This window comes from Kogia breviceps, chromosome 6 (assembly GCF_026419965.1).
Source record: "Kogia breviceps isolate mKogBre1 chromosome 6, mKogBre1 haplotype 1, whole genome shotgun sequence".
Taxonomy (NCBI): Eukaryota; Metazoa; Chordata; class Mammalia; order Artiodactyla; family Physeteridae; genus Kogia; species Kogia breviceps.
In genome coordinates this window covers 30,828,547-30,847,261 of record NC_081315.1, presented here as the reverse complement: position 1 = coordinate 30,847,261, position 18,715 = coordinate 30,828,547, and the positions used below count along the sequence as shown (strand labels likewise).

At 42.1% G+C, this 18,715-nt stretch overlaps 2 protein-coding genes across 18 annotated transcripts in view; one reads left to right on the top strand and one right to left on the bottom strand.

Moving 5' to 3' along the window:
- The window catches only part of SH3D19 (SH3 domain containing 19), a 178,058-nt gene that overhangs the window by 19,864 nt on the left and 139,479 nt on the right, over nucleotides 1–18,715 (top strand). The gene's annotated exons all lie outside the window — the stretch shown is intronic.
- Nucleotides 1,886–16,133, bottom strand: PRSS48 (serine protease 48). The gene is given in 9 exon segments (XM_067036952.1): nucleotides 1,886–2,187; nucleotides 2,190–2,400; nucleotides 4,429–4,598; nucleotides 5,754–5,916; nucleotides 5,918–6,010; nucleotides 8,497–8,586; nucleotides 8,764–8,780; nucleotides 10,805–11,003; nucleotides 16,059–16,133. Coding segments are annotated over 9 exon segments (1,320 nt in total).

Below are 18,715 nucleotides of genomic sequence, written 5' to 3'. Positions count from 1 at the left end.
GTTGGAACAGGGAAGGAAGCAGTGTCTTGGCCTTCTTGACTTTCTTTATGTCCCCTTGCCGTGTCATTCTGGCCCATACATTTGTGTGTTTTCTCTTCCTGTTTGTTCTTCTCCAGTTCTTGATTTTAGTCCGTCCTTTCTCCTCCATTTTCCTTTCTTGCCCCTCCTTTCTCTTTTTCTTTTCTCTCAGCTGCCATTTTGCTTAGCCCTCTGTATCATTCCAGAGCTTGCTTAGCTTGAATTATTGTCTCTGAGAAAGATTTCAGTTTACCTGCTTTGTGTACTGTTTGTTCCTTTGTGCCTTATAGGCGGAGAGAGGTAAGAAAGAGAATGGGGCCAAAACATTCTTTCCTTCATCCTTTTATTTAACCTGTATTTGAAAACCTACTTTGTGTAAGACATGGTGCCAGGTTCTGGGCTACCTCAGTAAACAAAAGGTCCTTAGTTGGGGAGACAAAGAGATTGTGTGTTTATTGCTCATTCATTCATTCACTCATTCAACAAATACTTATTGAGACTGGAATATAGTGGTTGGGAAAAGCAAAAATTCTTCCTCTCATGGACCTCATTGCATTTTGGTAAGACACACATACATTAATTAGACAATTACACAAATGAATGTTAAATTACACCTGTGTTGAGTCCTATCAAGGAGGACACCATAGTGCAAGACTGTATAATGGGGGGGTTTGTTCTTTTCAGGAGAGCTGGGAACAGCTTCCTTGAGGCAGTGAAGAATGAACTGAGATTAGTAAGACTTAACTACGCAAAGACAGCAGGGAAGGGGAAATAGCAGATACAGAAGTCTGGTGCTGAGAAGGGGCTTCTGGAGCATTTGAGGAAGTGAGGGTGTAGAGAGCAGGTGGGGTGAGGCCAGATGAGGCTGACGAGGCAGCCTGGGATCAGATCCAGCAGGGCTTTGTAGGTCCTGTTAAGGACTTTGGTTCTTATTCTTTGCGCAATGGGATGCCTTTGAAGTGTGGTAAACAGGAGAAAGGAGGAGAAAAGCATTTTAAAAATCTTTATTTTTAAAACACTAGTCTGAATTCTGTGGAGAACAAATGTACTTGAGCATAGGTGTGAGTGACGGTAAGGACGTCAGAACAGCAGTTGGGAGGCTGTAGTGGCAGCCTAGAGGAGAGGTGAGGTTCAGGGTTAGCAAGGACCATAACTTCCAAACCTACCCTCACTTCCTGTTAAATGTATTTATCCAAAAACATTGTTTTTGAAAGTTGACTTACCCCAAAAGACACAGATGCAACAAAAGTTAAATTCATTCAAATGAGAAATGATTGAAATAAAAAGGAGTATGAGTAGAATTATACCAGATAGTATAGGATAAAGATAATGACTGAAATCATGTATAAAACTTAGCTCTGAGCTCCTGGACGCCTAGGCAGAAAAGGAAATAGTATAGGTCCCATGATTGTTCAACAAAAAGAAGCATGCTAGTTAAGCAAGGGAAATAATCTTTTCCTTATAAACATTTAAAGTACTTTATTAAGAAGTCAAATTAACCTGGATAGGTCCAGATTATTGAAACCCAAAACCTCAGCTCTTGAGATTATTGCATTAATCCATGTTTGGTGGTAGATATTTCAAAAAGTAAACATTTCAGAGCTGAACTACATACATGGATTTCGTATCTGACGCCTTGTTACAGAGGGGAAGCACAAAGAGTAGAGAAAGTAGAGAAAGATAGACCAGGTAAGATGCTCATACTGCAACCTGTGGGCACGAAGTAAACCCAAGATGTACTTTCTTGAGGACCTTCCCGTTTGCTTTCCCAGATACTTTTTTTGTTGCCTGCTTCTGTCACCATTTCATTTGTGTCTGTAAATACTTCTCCGTGGAAGGCATCCTTCCTGCCTTGCAAGATGCATAGTCAGGGACAAAGAATGCCATGCACAGAAGTGGCATTCTTATTTCTCAGTTGTTCACATTCCAGCCAGTGAAACCTGCTTCCAGAATCAAGAACCTCAAAAACAAAATCATTTCTCATTATTTTAATGAAGTCATCCAGAGTTCCCAGCGACCCTTCTTGTGAGTTCTCTGCCCCTGGGGCTTCTTCTCCACGCATTCCTTCCCAGCCCTGTACTTGGCCAGCAGCTTCAGTTAACACTGCCTGCTCTCCCGGTAAAATGTTAGGCCCAAAGGCGCAGGAGGGTCCCAGGAGAGCCAGAGAGACAGTACAGTAGGGCGCAAGAAGTCAGGTAAGTCCAGATTGTTGGCATCCAAGACCTCAGCTCTTGAGATAATGGACATAATCCATTTTGGGTAGTAGGTCACATTGGTGTAGACTCCAGGAAAAGAAAGACCACCTCCTGTTCCCCAGCTTGACAACCCTATCTGGATCCATATACCATCAATATGACATGACAGAGGCCCTCCAGAATCACCCTAAGGAAGAGATAAAGGTCATGAGCATAGTGAAGAAGGACCATGAAGAGGAGCCTGGTCACAGGGGTGGAGGTTCCTTAGAATGGGGCAGTGGAGCCCATGCAGCTGTAAAAATCCAGAGGGAGCTGGACTTCCCACTGACATGGAAATTTAGAATCATAGAATCTGAAATTGGCAGAGACCTTAGCTAAATATATAAGTAGTTTCAAAATACTCATCTGTGATTGAAAAGAAATAATGAGTTTTTCACTAAATTCATTCAGTTGAATGAACTGTCCTTATTTTTCTATTTTTAGGTTCTGATTGCCTTTTTTAGTGTTAAGATAATGCTTTCTTATTTAAAATGGTGGTGATAGTAGTTGGTGATGTATCTCTCAGTCTTGCTATTTTTTTGGTAACAGCTTTATTGAGATATAATTCACATACTGTGCAATTCACCCATTTAAAGCTCAGTTTTAGTATATTCACAGTGTTGCTCAACCATGACCACAACCCATTTTTGTCACCCCCCAAAAAAAACTCCATACCCTTTAGCAGTCACCCTCATTTCCTCCCATTCCTTCCAGCCCTAGGCCAACCAGTTACCTACTTTCTGCCTCTGAATTTGCATATTATGGATATTTTATATAAATGACCTTTTATGTCTGGCCTCTTCCACTTAGCGTACTGTTTTCAAGGTTCATCCATGTTATGTCAGTAGCGTGTGTAAGTACTCCATTCCTTTTTATGGCTGAATAATATTCCATTATATTGACATACCACATTTTGTTATCTAGTCATCAGTTGATGGTCAGTTGGGTTGTTTTCACTTTTTGGCTATTATAAATAATGCTGCAATGAATATTCATGTACAAATTTTTATATGGATGTATTTTCCATTTCTCTTGGGTGTGTACTTAGGAGTGGAAATCCTGGATCATATGGTAAGTCCATACTTAACCTTTTGAGGTTTTCCAGAGTGGCTGCACCATTTTACATTCTCACTAGGTATGTGAATATTCCCATTTCTCCACATTCCTTGCCAACTCTTGTTATTATCTATCTTGATTATAGCCATCCTCCTGGGTGTGAAGTTGTGTCTCATTGTTGTTTGATTTGTAAATAATGAATATACAGACAGGAAATTTTGGCAGAGATATAGAAAAATGCGTGTGAGGGGGGTGGGGAGAGAGGGAAGGAGGAAGTAAAACCCAAATGGTCATTAGAGAACTAAAATAAAATATCTGAAATAAAAATTTCACTAGATGAACTTAACAGTAAAATGTAGATGGCAGGAGAAAGAAGCAATGATTCTGAATATAGATTAATTTAAACTATCCAATTTGAAAAACAGAAAAAGGTAAAAATAAAATATCAGGGACTTGTGTGAAAATATCAAAAGTTGTAACTTACAAATTTTCTGTTTCACCCAGAAGGGGAAAAGAGAGAAATGAGGCAGAGTAATAGTTGAAGAAATTATGAATGAAAATTTCCCAAGTTTTGATGAAAGGTAAAAGAGTAGATTAAAAAAACAAGTCAGTGAATCCCCAATAGGGTAAAGACAAAGACAGTCACACCTAGGACACGACATTCAAACTTCTAACAATCAAATATGAAGGAAAGTGTATTGAAAGCCGCCAGAACAAAACACATCACACCCAGTGGAGGAAGACACAAATGATTGCTGAATTTTCATCAGACAGTTATGATCAGGAGACAATGGAATGACATCTTTTAATTGTACAATGAAATGTTTCTGACTTCAAAAAATTAAAAAGTTGGCACTTCTATGTCAACCTCTTAATATATTTATAAAAACATATGAGACTGTGAAAATCCAAGCACCAGTGGTTAGCATTGCTCTAGATCAGTAGTTGAAGAGATTAAATTAATAGATAAAGGTTAAGTGACTTATCCAGGTTAACATAGAATTATTGTCAGAACATTTGTCTCCTGATTCCCAACTCATTGTTGTTTACAGATGGGCAAACCTGGATCCAAATTAAGATCTCATGTTAAAATAAAAAAATTTCAAGAACAAACCCTGACCTGGCAAGTATACTTTCTTTTCTCAAGATCACCAGCACAAATCATGCTTTCCTGGATGACTGGCTCTGTTTGTGGTAGTAGGTAACCTACCGGGTTGTAGATTATTTCGCAATGCTGGTGTTCAATGATGGGTATTTCTGCTTCTTGGAGGATGGTAGGGCAGTCAGAATCTGTAGAGATAAATAGGAGTGAACGGAAACACAGCCTGGAAAGGTACAGGGACAGCATTCAGTCATGATATGCAGACATCTCTGAATGGGGATCCAAAAGCAGAACACAGTCACTTTCCAATCATGTTGGCTAATGGAAGAGTGTTTTTGGTACAGTTAATCTAAAACAATGGATAATTCAAAATTCTATTTGTTTGGGGCTTTTCTGATGTGCCACGTGGGGCATTCCTAAGGTTCTAAATAAAGAGAAGTGCTGATACCTTTTGATTAAGTAAAGATGTGAATAGTCTACAGTATTCTAAAGCTTTCTCCTTTCTCATTCTTCTGCTCCCAGATCATTTCCTGTCTTTATCCCGGGAAAGACTTGATACAACACAACACTTTAAAAACAGATTTAAAGTACTAGGCTCTTTCCAACCTTATATCAGGCTTGTTAACCTCTGTTTCAGAGAGGTAATTGTGTGTTTAGATTGTTAGTATTTAAAAAATAAATAAATAAATTGTTAGTACCTTCTCTTGCTGCTATAGCTAGACTCTAGGCAGGATATGAGAGTAAATAAACATATAAATAAGCAAACATTTTATTTGAAGACTTTTATTTTATTTTATTTTATTTTTCGGTACGCGGGCCTCTCACTGTTGTGGCCTCTCCCTTTGCGGAGCACAGGCTCCGGACGCACAGGCTCAGCGGCCATGGCTCACGGGCCCAGCCGCTCCGTGGTATGTGGGATCTTCCCAGACCGGGGCACGAACCCATGTCCCCTGCATCGGCAGGCGGATTCTCAACCACTGCGCCACCAGGGAAGCCCTGAAGACTTTTGGATAGCGTCTGGTTTTGTTGAAAATATTTGCCATAGTAATGAAATGCCTAGAATATGAATATTCTAGAATGGGTACAAGAAGGTGATGTATAAAACAACCCCTTGGGCTTCCCTGGTGGCGCAGTGGTTGAGAGTCCGCCTGCCGATGTAGGAGACACGGGTTCGTGCCCCGGTCCGGGAGGATCCCACATGCTGCAGAGTGGCTGGGCCCGTGAGCCATGGCCGCTGAGTCTGCGTGTCTGGAGCCTGTGCTCTGCAACGGGAGAGGCCACAACAGTGAGAGGCCCGTGTACCACAAAAAAAAAAAAAAAACCCTTTCTCTTGCCATTCTCACCTTCATCTTCTGCTTTTCCCCATCCAGTCACCCAGCAAGAGTCTGGAATTGTCCACTGCTTTTTGACAGTGGACAAGCAAATGGGCAGGATGGAAGAACTGTAGGTGGCTCTAGAGAACAGCCTCAACAAGGCAATGTCTGCAGTGGTACCGTGGTGTTTTGAGATGGATGACAGTTCGGAACACATGATACTTCACACCTGTATTTGAATGGCCTATGTCAGTTGATTCCAGCCACACAGTATATAAGAAAGGAATCTAGCACCTAAGGGGAAGAAAAAGAGGAGAATAAAAGTGGAGCATGCTTTTGTGCTACAGCTGGGTCAGAACAAGCTGCCTGTGTGTAGCGCTAACTCTTTAGGTAAGAAAGGAGGGTAACAGACTTGGAATTAGCCAGGGTGCTTCCAACTTGGGATAGGGTTGGTTTGTCTTCTTTTCTCCTTCCGTCACTCACTGATCACTCTTTCTTTTGTTGTCTGCTGTTTCTGTGGTCTCTTTTTATATGATTATGGCCAGAGTTTTGTCCTGTATTTGTTCCCTGGTTCTCTTATTCACCTCTACTATTCTCCGTGGTTTCAGCCATAGCCTATATGCTTAACAGTCATTGTTTTATTTTCACTTTTGAGTTCTGAGCACTAGACCTTTATTTCTAAATTTAAAAATTAAAGCAAAATGTAGCCACCAAAGTTCATATATATATATACATATATATATGATATATATGTAATTTAAATGTTTAGTAGTTTGATCAGATTTACAAAATAAATAAATAACAGAAGTTCTCTGCCCTACTGCCCTCAATTCATGCTATCCAAAGGCAATCACTTTCAACTCTTAGCTCTTTCCTTTAGCATTTTCCCTAGTGTTTTCAAGAAACCCTATATATTGCCATTAATTTTTTTCTTTCGGTTTTAGAATATTATATTCCTCCTGTAGAAGGTGAGGATTGACCCAACAATTACTGCCAACTCCCCACTTCCTTTTCACCATCCTCCCCATCTAATATAACTTTTAGTTAGATCAGTATTTAGTACTTATGTTCTTGTGACTGTGAAAACATTATTCACTATGAGGTCATATTGAGTACTATAATGTGATTTCTTGTAAAACTTTTTGCTTCTCCTGGAATTAATAATGTGGTCTCACTTCTTTGTTTTTTTAGTTTTCTGTGTACCTATCACTGACTCATTATTTGTTCGTCAAACTGTCTGCCAGAAATGTAAATCTCTCAATATGTTGACACCTGTTAGGCTTTTTATCAATACTATCCTTTTTAAAAAATTAATTAATTAATTTTTTTGGCTGCGTTGGGTCTTCGTTGCTGCGCACAGACTTTCTCTAGTTGCAGTGAGCGGGGTCTGCTCTTCGTTGTGGTGCGCAGGCTTCTTATTGCAGTGGCTTCTCTTGTTGCAGAGCTCGGGCTCTAGGCATGTAGGCTTCAGTAGTTGTGGCACACGGGCTCAGTAGTTGTGGCTTACAGGCTCAGTAGCTGTGGCGTATGGGCTTAGTTGCTCTGCGGCATGTGGGATCTTCCTGGACCAGGGCTCGAACCCGTGTGCCCTGCATTGGCAGGTGGATTCTCAACCACTGCACCACCAGGGAAGTCTATTTTTTTTTTTAAGCCCTCTGCCCTCTAACTCCAACCTTGGTACTTTTCTTTATGATTTTCTTGAGGGTTTTCTTCTGTGTTGTATTCTGTTTTTTCTGGATCCCATGTTTTCTTGTCCCCACCCCACCCTTTATTTTGGTGAAGCGCGTTCTCCTATGGCTTCCTGAGAAAATGTGCGTGAGGGGTAATATTTTTTCTGCTTTGTGTATTTGAAAATGTCTTATTTCTGTCCCACACTTGATTGATCATTTGTAAATATGAGCAGAATTCTAAGTTGGAATTCTCTCAGCATTTTGTTGGTTTTTGGTTTTTTTTTTTTTTTTTTTTTTTTTTTTCGATACGCGGGCCTCTCACTGTTGTGGCCTCTCCCGTTGCGGAGCACAGGCTCCAGACGCGCAGGCTCAGCGGCCATGGCTCACGGGCCCAGCCGCTCTGCGGCATGTGGGATCTTCCCAGACCGGGGCACAAACCTGCGTCCCCTGCATCGGCAGGCGGACTCGCAACCACTGCGCCACCAGGGAGGCCCTCTCTCAGCATTTCGAAGTTATTACTCTATTTTCTTTGAGCTTTCAGTTTGGTATTGAAAAGTCCTGTCGTTTTGATTTCTGTATGTGTGTCATCTCCTGTGGCATAGCAAGTTACCACAAAGCTTAGAGGCTTAGAACAGCAAACATTTCACAGTTTCTGTGGGTCAGGATCCGGGTGTCTCTGACCAGGCTGCACTCAGGGTGGACTGCAGCGTCATCTCAAGGCCCGACTCAGGAGAATCTGTCATGTCTTCATTAGCTATTGGCTGGAGACATCAGTTTTACACGTGCCTCTCTCTGCAGCTTACTCACCGCATGGTACCTTGCTTCTCTCGGAGATTGTGTTTGTGACCCAAAGCAGGTTAAGACAAAATTCCCTGAGTGGTGTTTAGGAAGTGATGTGGTGAAAAGTAAGCAAAGTTTCTAATATAGTGATTATTTTCATCATTTTTTTTCCTACCTCTATGCCCCGTCCCTAGTCCAAGATGACCTAGGTTTCCTTCTGCCTGTTCATCTTGGCACTTGCCTTAGTCTGTTGGTTCATTCGCGGGTTCACTCAAGTATTTATCGAGAACCTCTCTGTGTGCTAGGCACCAGCTAGCACTCACCTGTGTAGGCAGTGTGCTGCTGTCAGTGTCCACCTGCCACTGATGAGGGAACCTCCACAATACGGCTCGAGCGTACAGGTCGTCCGCACACTGGAGAAAGAGGAAAGAGAGAAGCGTGGGAATCTGGTTGTGCTGTTCTCCTGGTCCCCATCTTATCATCTCCAAACTCCCATCCATTCCTGGGACCCGAGTCCTCCCGAGCCTCCATACTCCATCCTATTCCAGTTCCAAACCCAGCAGTCTTGGGCCCAAGGGGAGACCACTCACCTGACTGCAGAGATTTCCTTTGGAAAGAAAAGGATAGGCAAGACCCTAAAACAAATACACCCTATCACTAATAAATAACAACACCTCTTATATCCAGATTCACTGAATAGAGAGGCTTTCTACCTACTTAAATTTCTCAGATTGGTATTAAAGGGCAAATTTTTATAAATGTCTACCCATTGGTGGTAATCTTGATAATTACATACTGACTTACCTAACTTTTTTAGCAGCATACATGGAACATGATTTAACTTTTACCTGATGATTCACAGCTGCCATCAGCAGTATCAGGCCATGTGAGGTTGTAAATACATTAATGCCTTCAGATGATTTTGAGGTTTATAAGCTATTTACTTTTGTCATGTTTTCTTGAACTGAACTAGCATTTTGCAGTATTTGTATATCTTTCTTTTTTGCTACCTGTTATCTTTTTGCTGCTCTCAGCCTTCCCGGCTTTTAAATCACTGTGGGCCAGAAAAATAAATGAACAAGCTTATTCCTGAAATTAGTGACTGGTGTTTGTACTTCCAGTTCCCTCTGCGTGAAATGCTCTTTCCCTCAGTCCTCTTAGCTAAATCACTCATCTCCTTCAAGTCTTTGCTCAGATAACTTCTTCTTAGTGAAACCTTCCTTGACCACCCTATTTAAAATGACAGTGTCCCTTTACCTTAGACGCCCCTCTCCGGTCACGGTATTTATTGATTTCTAACCTGCCTTATAATTTACATATTTGATATGTGCATTGACTATAAGCCCCCCAAGGGCGGGGATCTTTGTCTTTACTTCTGTATCCATGAGGCTTGGATTGCTTGGGGCCTGGCACAGAGGGTCCCCTCAGGACTTTCGCAGGCCACACCATTCAGAAGTCACATCCCGTGGGTGAAGTGTCCTGTTACTCTGTATGGTAACTTCTTGAGCCCAGAAACCTCTGCCTCCTCCTCTCCACTCCACCCCCAGCCTCAGGGGCTCACGCAGCAGAAGGGGCAGCAGGAAGACACAGCCCGCAGGGCCCACGTTTCTGTCCTCAGAGTCAGCACCTCCTGCTTTCTGGACTCAGGCTCCCAGGGCGAGGCCCGCCGGGGAGCAGCCGGAGGAGAGGGGTAGGACCAGCTTCACCTCCTAGCTGGATCCTCGGCTTCGCTCCCTCCTCTCCTTTGGCCCTCACCCTGGCCAGGTGCGGAAGGGACCAGACTTGAGAAATGCAGCTACAGGACCCAGGGGGAGGAGCTGGGGCTCAAGGTGTCCCCTGCTGTCCAGGGAGAGCAGGGTGTCTGAGGCTTCTGCCTCCAGGGCAGGTTGGAGGCTCCAGAAAGGAAGGGAACCCTGTCTCTAGCAAGGAAATGGAAGATGGGCAGGATTCTTCAGAAGCTAGAAGTGAAAAAGAGGAGATTAACCCAGTACTTGGCTAATTTTTTCTAAATTTTTTTTGTTTTCATCTTCATTTACAGTGTTAGCTAGCCATAGACTGTACTGCAAGTCAGATTTTCTGGGAAAAGGACTCTAAGACAGAGATTTGTGTGCAAGAAGTTTGTTGGGGGGGCTTCCCTGGTGGCGCAGTGGTTGAGAGTCCGCCTGCCGATGCAGGGGACGCGGGTTCGTGCCCCGGTCCGGGAAGATCCCACGTGCCGCGGAGCGGCTGGGCCCGTGAGCCATGGCCGCTGAGCCTGCGTGTCCGGAGCCTGTGCTCCACAAAGGGAGAGGCCACAACAGTGAGAGGCGTGCGTACCGCAAAATAAATAAATAAATAAATAAATAAATAAATAAATAAATAAATAAAAGAGATGGTGGACCTAGGGAAAAAAAAAAAAAGAAGTTTGTTGGGGAGTGGTCTTAGGATCAACACCTTGAGGGGGGATGGAAGCAGGATTGGGTCGAGGGAGAGTTGATATAATGCATCTGCAACAGGCGCCTCAGCCATTCCCAAAGGTTGCTCTGGAGCTGGGGTGGCCCTTCAAAGATGCCCTGAACTGAGACTAGAAGGCCGAGCCCTTGGACTTCTGAATGACTGGGTGCAGGTTACCTGCAGGGGAGGGGGCATTACCTTGGGTGAGGTGGCTCTGGCAGCAGTTCTTGGAATTGGACTTGGCTTCGAACTGTCTGCAGCCGACACTCCTGGTTGCTAGGAAAGTGAAAGCTTCAGTGCTGAAGGGGGGTCTGGGCCATGCAGCACAGCATCTGCTACAGAATTCTTCTCTGCGCCTTTTTTGTTTTCTGTACCCGTAGTCTGTAGGGTAGTACGTCTGTGGAGGCAGAATTCAGGGAAGTGTTAAAGCATGTTATTGCTCTCTTGCAGCTTAAAATTTGGGCAAGTTTGACAGAAACACATGAATAATTTTTAAAAAATAAAACCAGAAAATATATCTGTTTTGGTAAGCGTTATTCAGTTACAGGCAATAGAGACTCCATGAAACTAGCTTAACCAGAGAGAGATCATTTTAAAGATACTGGTATGGGCTGCAACGTGTCTCCCCCTGCCCCAAATTTATGTGTTGCGGTTCTAACCCCCAGTACCTTAGAATGTGATTGTACTTAGAGATAGTGTCTCTAAAGAGGTAATTAAGGTAAAATGGGGTCGATAGGGTAGGCCTTAATCCAGTATGACTGATGTCCTTACAAGAAGAGGAAGTTTGGACACATACAGAGAGAGAAGACGGCCATCCACAAGCCAAGAAAGCCTAGAACAGATCTTTACCTCCCGTCCCTCTGGAGGAACCAACCGTGCTGACACCTTGATCTCAGACTTCTCACCTCTGGAGCTGTGAGAAAACACATTTCTGTTGTTTAAGCCCCCCCCCCCCCAGTCTGTGCTACTGTGTTATGGCAGCCGTAACAAACCAATACAGATATCTGAGGAACAGTAAGGAGAACAGGGTAGCAAAGACATCTGGAGCTATCCTAGGACAGACTGGAGACCAGGGTGGGAGACTGGAGCTGGCAGGGGCTCCGGATCCATGATGGCTCGAGAGCTCAGAGCAGCAGTTCAGCACCCTCACGCTGGTCCTCTGCCGTCAGGATGGCCCAGCACTTTCCATGTCTTTTCATTCTATCCCCCTCTAAACTACCCAAGCTTTTCCTTCCTTTCAGTTCAAATTCCGCAGAATTTGAACAGGTGACCTTTTCTTACCAGCCCTTAGGTACATGGCTGTGGACTAAGTGTCTTTGCAGTAAGTGCCCTTATGCATGGTGAGGATGAAGGAATATGGCCAGCTAAGCTGCAGGGACTGTTGTGGTGGAGCAGATGGCCACATGCGCTGTATCTCAGTGCAGTACGGTGTTTACCTCTTTCAATACATTTTTTCAGATTTTAGAAGTGAACACTTCAGAAAAAACTAATTTTCCATCTCCTTGTTTACTGACTGCCACAGCTGTCTTTTTCAGATTTAGTTGTCTTCATTTGTGACTGCTTGGTGGAGGTGAAAATCTACTACTATTATATTTATGTTATCTCCTCCATACATTTTTTTTTTTTTTTTTTTTGGTGGTATGCGGGCCTCTCACTGTTGTGGCCTCTCCCTTTGCGGAGCACAGGCTCCGGACGCGCAGGCTCAGCGGCCATGGCTCACGGGCCCAGCCGCTCCGCGGCACGTGGGATCCTCCTGGACCGGGGCACGAACCCGTGTCCCCTGCATCTGCAGGCGGACTCTCAACCACTGCGCCACCAGGGAAGCCCTCCTCCATACATTTTTAATGGTTTTTGTTTTATGCATCCTGTGTTTTGTGTGTGTGTGGTTTATCCATTCATTCTGGTTATGTGTCCACCACTCACTGCGCTTTTTGTCATTATATGATGACCCTCTAGGTACTTTTCACCTTAATTTTTTCCTGACATTAATATTGCAGCCTGCAGCCTTGTCCTGTTCATTTAATCAGAGAAAAGATTCCTTATTCATATCACAATTGGTATTCCAATTAATTTATTGTATTCGCAGGCAATTTTAACTGTTTAGTCAACTCACTTAAATATAGCTTTTAAGAGTCAGACCTCAATTTGAGATTTGCCTTCAAGTCATGTTTGGAGTAAAGATCATCTTTTTGCAAAATTACTAAAGGTCTGAACAGCTCTTCCTGTTGATATATCAAACAAACAAAATTTGACCAGACAGTCCTTTCCCTCTGAGGGTCCTGTGGTTGTCCTAGACCTTTGGACTTTTTTATATCCCTGGACAAATCTGCGGTCGCTGAAAACTCTTTACATATTAATTGGGTCATTCACATGATCTTTTTTCCCTTTCGCTTAAATGTTTTGTGAAAATATATTTTTGGTTCTAATTTAGTTGGAAATAAACTTTATTGTAACTAAGACATGAGCTCCTTACTATTAAAATTGGAAGTAAAAGGAAAGAATTAAATAGCTATCTTGCTTTTCCTGTCCAAACTGTAGTTCAGGGTTACAAAACGGGCTTAGTTGATGAGGGAAGAATTTCAGCTAATAAATTCTTACTGGTTGGAGTGATAGAATTTGAAAGCAATACTTACAGCTCTTTATGAGATAATTGATTCAGGGGATGATTATCAGTAGTTGAAAGTTTTAGATGAAACAGCTCAGGCTGTTACTATTTGAATGATCTGTTCAATCTTAACATCATGAAAAGTGGGATAAGGCAGACATGGGCCTCCTGATGTGACGTAATGTGAAGGAATATCCAATGAAGTTTTCTTGTCAAAAGAGTGAAACCTGAATCTCTAAAGCTACTTCCACTTATAGCAAATACAAGGGATGAAGGAGTCAGTTACATTACAAGGCCAAGGAAGTGAACAGTCACATCCAGAATGTGGGACATTTTATAAAACAACTAACACTGGTTTCTGTAACAAGTCAATGGTATGAGGGTACAAAGGGAGGGAAACTCCTCTAGGTGAAAAGAAACGTAAGAGTCATAAATGTGTGTGGCCCCTGTTTGGATCCTGATTTAGCAAATCAACTCTAAGAAGACATTTTGATACAAGCAAGGAAATTTGATAATTAACTGGGTCTTAGATGTTATGAAGGAAGTATTGTTAATCTTGATGGGTATAATAATGATATTGAGTTATGTAAGAAAATGTCCATTTTTAAAGAGACAGTTGGAACCTATGAGTCCTTTCTAAATCTAAGCTAAACTCTTCTGTCATATTGGTGAAATCGCCTTTGGTTTTCAGCCCACAGAGCTATGCTGTCATTTTTTTTGGGGAAGACTGCATGACCTTAGGCAAGTCACCTTTCCCCTATGGCCTGTGTTTTCCCGTTGTACCATGAAGGCACTGGAATCAGCTGATGATCTCAAAAAGTGTCTTTGCAGATGTAACATTGAATTTTGACGTCCTTATCTATTTACCTGTATTTACTTATCTTTATCTATTACCTCCATTACTCCTCTACAAATAGTTCATTATTGTTGGGTTAGCGATCAAGAAATGTGTTGGGTCTGCCATTTTAATGCTCCCTTGCTTCTTCTAAGATAAGGAAGTACCAAGGGGTTGGAAGTGAGAGAGCAGGTGCTTGATGTCCACTCTAGAGATTTTCCTGAAGACAGCCCTTATAGCTTTCTGCCTTCTCTTCATGCCGTCTCGAGGTCCTAGAGTCTCTGTTCCCAGATCATTACCCTGTTATCATTAACGTTATCTTTAAATACCTCTACCGTACACAGTAACTGTTGGTTTGGGAAGTGGCCATGTGGTGGTGTTGGTAAGAGCTTTATTGCTTGCCATGTGGCTGTTGCCTAGTTCCAACCTTTTCATCTCAGCAAAATGGGAATAATAATACCTCACAAGATTTTGGTAGGAATTAAATGAGATTAGAGGGCAAGTACTTAGCTTGCGTTTAGGCTATTTAAGCACAAAATAATAAATAGTGGCCACTATTTTTATTATTGTTTTTGTTGAACTAATATCCTAGTTTTAAGTACTAACTTAATTCTGGGCAAACACATCATCTCGGTGATGGCTTAGATTGATGTGAATGGTGCCTATAGACCAGGATTTCTCAGCCTTGGCACTGTTGACGTTTGGGGCCAGATGATTCTTTCTCGTGGGGGGCTGTCCTGTGCATTGGGGGACGTTAAGGAGCATCTCTGGCCTTAACCTGCTGGATGCCAGGAGTACCACCCATCCCTAGTGGTGACAACCAAAAATGTCTTCAGACATTGTCAAGTGTCCCCTGGGGTCGGGGTGCGGAGCAGAATCACCCTTGGTTGAGAACCGCTGCTGTAGAGTAAGGGTGCCACTTCAGGGTGCAGTCTTCTCTTGAGCACCCTGAGAATAAAACGGACGACAGTAGATTTGCAAGTCTTGTAGATTTTTTTTTTTTGAACATCTTTATTGGGGTATAATTGCTTTACAATGGTGTGTTAGTTTCTGCTTTACAACAAAGTGAATCAGCTATACATATACATATGTTCCCATGTCTCTTCCCTCTTGCGTCTCCCTCCCTCCCACCCTCCCTATCCCACCCCTCTGGGTGGTCACAAACCACGGAGCTGATCTCCCTGTGCTATGCGGCTGCTTCCCACTAGCTATCCACCCTACTTGCGACACACGGGATCTTAGTTCCTGCACGCCAGGGATCAAACCTGCGCCCCCTGCAGTGGCATCTTAACCACTGGACCACCAGGGAAGTCCCCCAATTTTGGAGCTTTTTATCTGTAGTTCCAGGAAGGGCAAATGGATTCCATTGTCTCTTTTCTAATTCAGTCCATCAGATCAATCTATGATGTTGATCTGAAAATGAATAAATGAAAATGAACACAATGAATAAACCTCTTTATAAAATGAGTAAATCTCTTTATAAAATTCTCCTAAAGAATAACTGATTTCTCACTTTGATTCCACTTACACGAGGTACCTAGAATAGTCTAGTCAAATTCATGGAGTCAGAAAGTACACTGGTAGATGCCAGGGGTGGGGAGGGGCAATGGGGACAGAGTTTCAGTTTAGGAAGGTGAAAAATTCGGTAGGTGGATGATGGAGAGAGTTGCACAAAAAGGTGAATGTACTTAGTGCCACTGAACTCTACAGTTAACTGTTGTTAAAATAGTATATTTTCTATTATGTGACTTTAACCACAGTAAAAACACATTTTAAAAAAAGCATAATTGATTTCTCTAGCACATGTGTAGCAGCAACAGACACCTATGCCCTCTATTAAAAGATCCAGTTTGGTCTTTGTTCTTGAACTTGGACAGGAAACTCTTAGTCCAGCTGTAGTTCCACTAACCAGTATGTCCTGGAACTAGTCCGTATACCTGGGCTCCGTTACGTCAGGGCCAAGGCCTGGACAGCCTTTGAGAGACAGCCGTCTTCCTCCTCTCGCTCTCTACCTCGTTGTCCAGTCTGCGGTTTCCCTCGCCTGCACTCCCCTTCTCCACAGGGACTGATCCTTCTCGGAACTGCATCCTACTTGCCTTGGGCCCTACTGCCCTTTAACTAGTTCCCCTCGGCAAGGGTTGGTCCTGTTCTTTTGATCACTAAAGTAAAATGTTTTTATGTTTATTCACTTATACTACATGAATTCTTTCTTTCCGTTTTGACAGCTAGCCTTCTACACTCTTTTGCTTTCATTTTGTTATTTAGAAAATAAGATTCGATACTTTCTGTTTGCGACACTATAATAGACGCTGTTAGAAGAGCAAGAAGACGACTAGGACAGCAGTTTCTCTTCTCAAGGTTGTTCTTATCTATTCAGAAGAAGTAAAGCTGTGTGCACTCAAATAATTACAGATGGAGACTGGAGTATAATAAGAGGTACAAATAACTAGAAACAAAGGACAGATGTTATTTTGGCATTGTATAAAGAAGATCTTTATTAGAGCTTTCTAACAGTGAATGGAGGTAATTTGGTATAGTGGAAAGAGCCAAATCTTTTGAGTCAGTCAGTCCAGGGTAAATCTGTTTAATCAAATATTAGCTGTGTGATCACAGGCAAGTTACTTAACCTCTCTGATCCTCAGTTGTTTTTGTGTGTGTGTTCTCATTTGTAAAAGTGGAATAAATAATACCTTCTTCAGTTGTTAGGACAAAATAAGATGATTTTTAAAGTGGCCCACATAGTAACTGATAGAAGGCATAACTAAATACAAGTTCCTGCCATAGTTAGAGGTAAGATAAAGATGGCATGACCCTCAGAGAATCCACTTTGGCAGGCAGCATGACTAGGCTGAAGAAGTCTCAATCTAGGCTCTGGACCCTTAGCTTTTTAGCTTCTGAAATTCTTGTCAGAGCACCTAGAAGAGATCAAATTCAAGAGACTGACTCACTAAAATTTAAGGGACTTGTATATGAACCAGAATGTTGATTTGCAGTGAGGACTATTCATTTTTATCATTTGGAATTTGCATTTTTCCCAACCAGGGCATACCTTCTCGATTGAGTAGGGAAACCAAATTAGTAGGTGGGTGGTGGTTTGAAGAGTCTTCGGATCAGAACAAGTGGAAGTGGCAAATCTCCACAAGCATTTCACTCACTAGGAGGAAATATCCCTTCTTCACAAAAACTGGGTGAAACAGTGCTTCTCCATAACAGCATGTTTTTCTAAAGAAATACAAAGTTTATATTCATCAGACTCAAGAGTCTCTCTTCCTTTACAGCTGAGGGTCTGATGAACCCAGAGTTGTCTGGCTTTCGCTTTCTTAGATTCCATGCTGACCATTCCCTTTCCTAATGACGTTTTTCTTCAGTTTAGTGCCGAATACTGTTAAGCATTCTCAGGTATGATCCTGTTCCTGGTATGCTGCTTTGAGATTATACCCAAATCTCCAAGTTCAGTTTACTCCTAAAACACATAAGACTGTATTTACTGAAATTTTGGGCATCCTTTCTACAGAAAACGATCTCCTTCCATCTCACCCATTTTGTGTATATTTTACTTGTTAAGTTTCAGTTTTAGAGGATTCTGGTGGGACAGTGCCATGTAGTGAAAATAGTTGCGTTTCCTCCATTACCAAAAGTTAGTTAGGTAGTTAGTTAGATAGTTAGTTTTCCAGTTCTATGATATTAAGAAGCGTAAGATCATCCATCGTGTCTGTGAAACAAGCAAACATGCCTTGAGCTGAGAGTTGTATCGAATAACTTGTAAGGTGCCTTCCAACTATTTTATTTTATGATTCTAAAACCTGCTGTTATCTCTTTGTTGGATTTCTTGGCTTTAGTATCTAGATCCATCCTCTTCGCTCACATTCTTTTATCGTTTTTTATTTATTTAGCATCTCACATGTTTAATAGGTTTATCTCTTCTTTCGCCGAAACATTTTCACGGTGTCAGTTATGCCTTGCTTCCAATTCTGTAGTGTTGTCATCTAAAAAAATTTCTGAGAAGATCTTGAGGAAACATGAACAGCGTTCCTTTGAGAATAATCGTAATCAATCTTTGAATCCTGCTTATACTTTGTATAATTTTTGCATTTGGAAAATTAATTTTTTTCAAAGTTCTTACCATTTTCTTTGTATGTACAGAAAGCTTTTTAATGGCCCAGATTTAATTTCCTTATTTTTATGTAATTATCTTATCTTTGCAGTTATTAATGAAAAATTTCATTCTCAAACAGTGATTTTATTGGTATTTAATGAAATTTGAGCAAAGGGATGATCATTTTGCTGCTGTTCATTCCACCGTCTTGCCCAAACTCCTTCTAATCATTTTTCACTATTATTTGTTGAGTAATACAGAGCATCCTGTATTATTTTAATCAGTATCTTATGAAATCCATAAATTAACTCACTGCTGGCCAGTGTCAGATCCCATGTTCCTAACTACTCTTTGTATACGTATACCACAGGCCCAGGAGAAGGATGGGGATACAGCAGCCATACGTTTCTTATATGAGACATGTTCTTGGACCCCTCTCTGGTCACAGGATATTGCAAGTTGGATATCTCTCTAATAAACACCTTCCCTAACCACAGTGCACCTCTGTCTGACCACAGCCATGAAGTGCTCTTAGTGGGTGGGGTGAACGGGAGACTCCGAAGGCATTCTCCC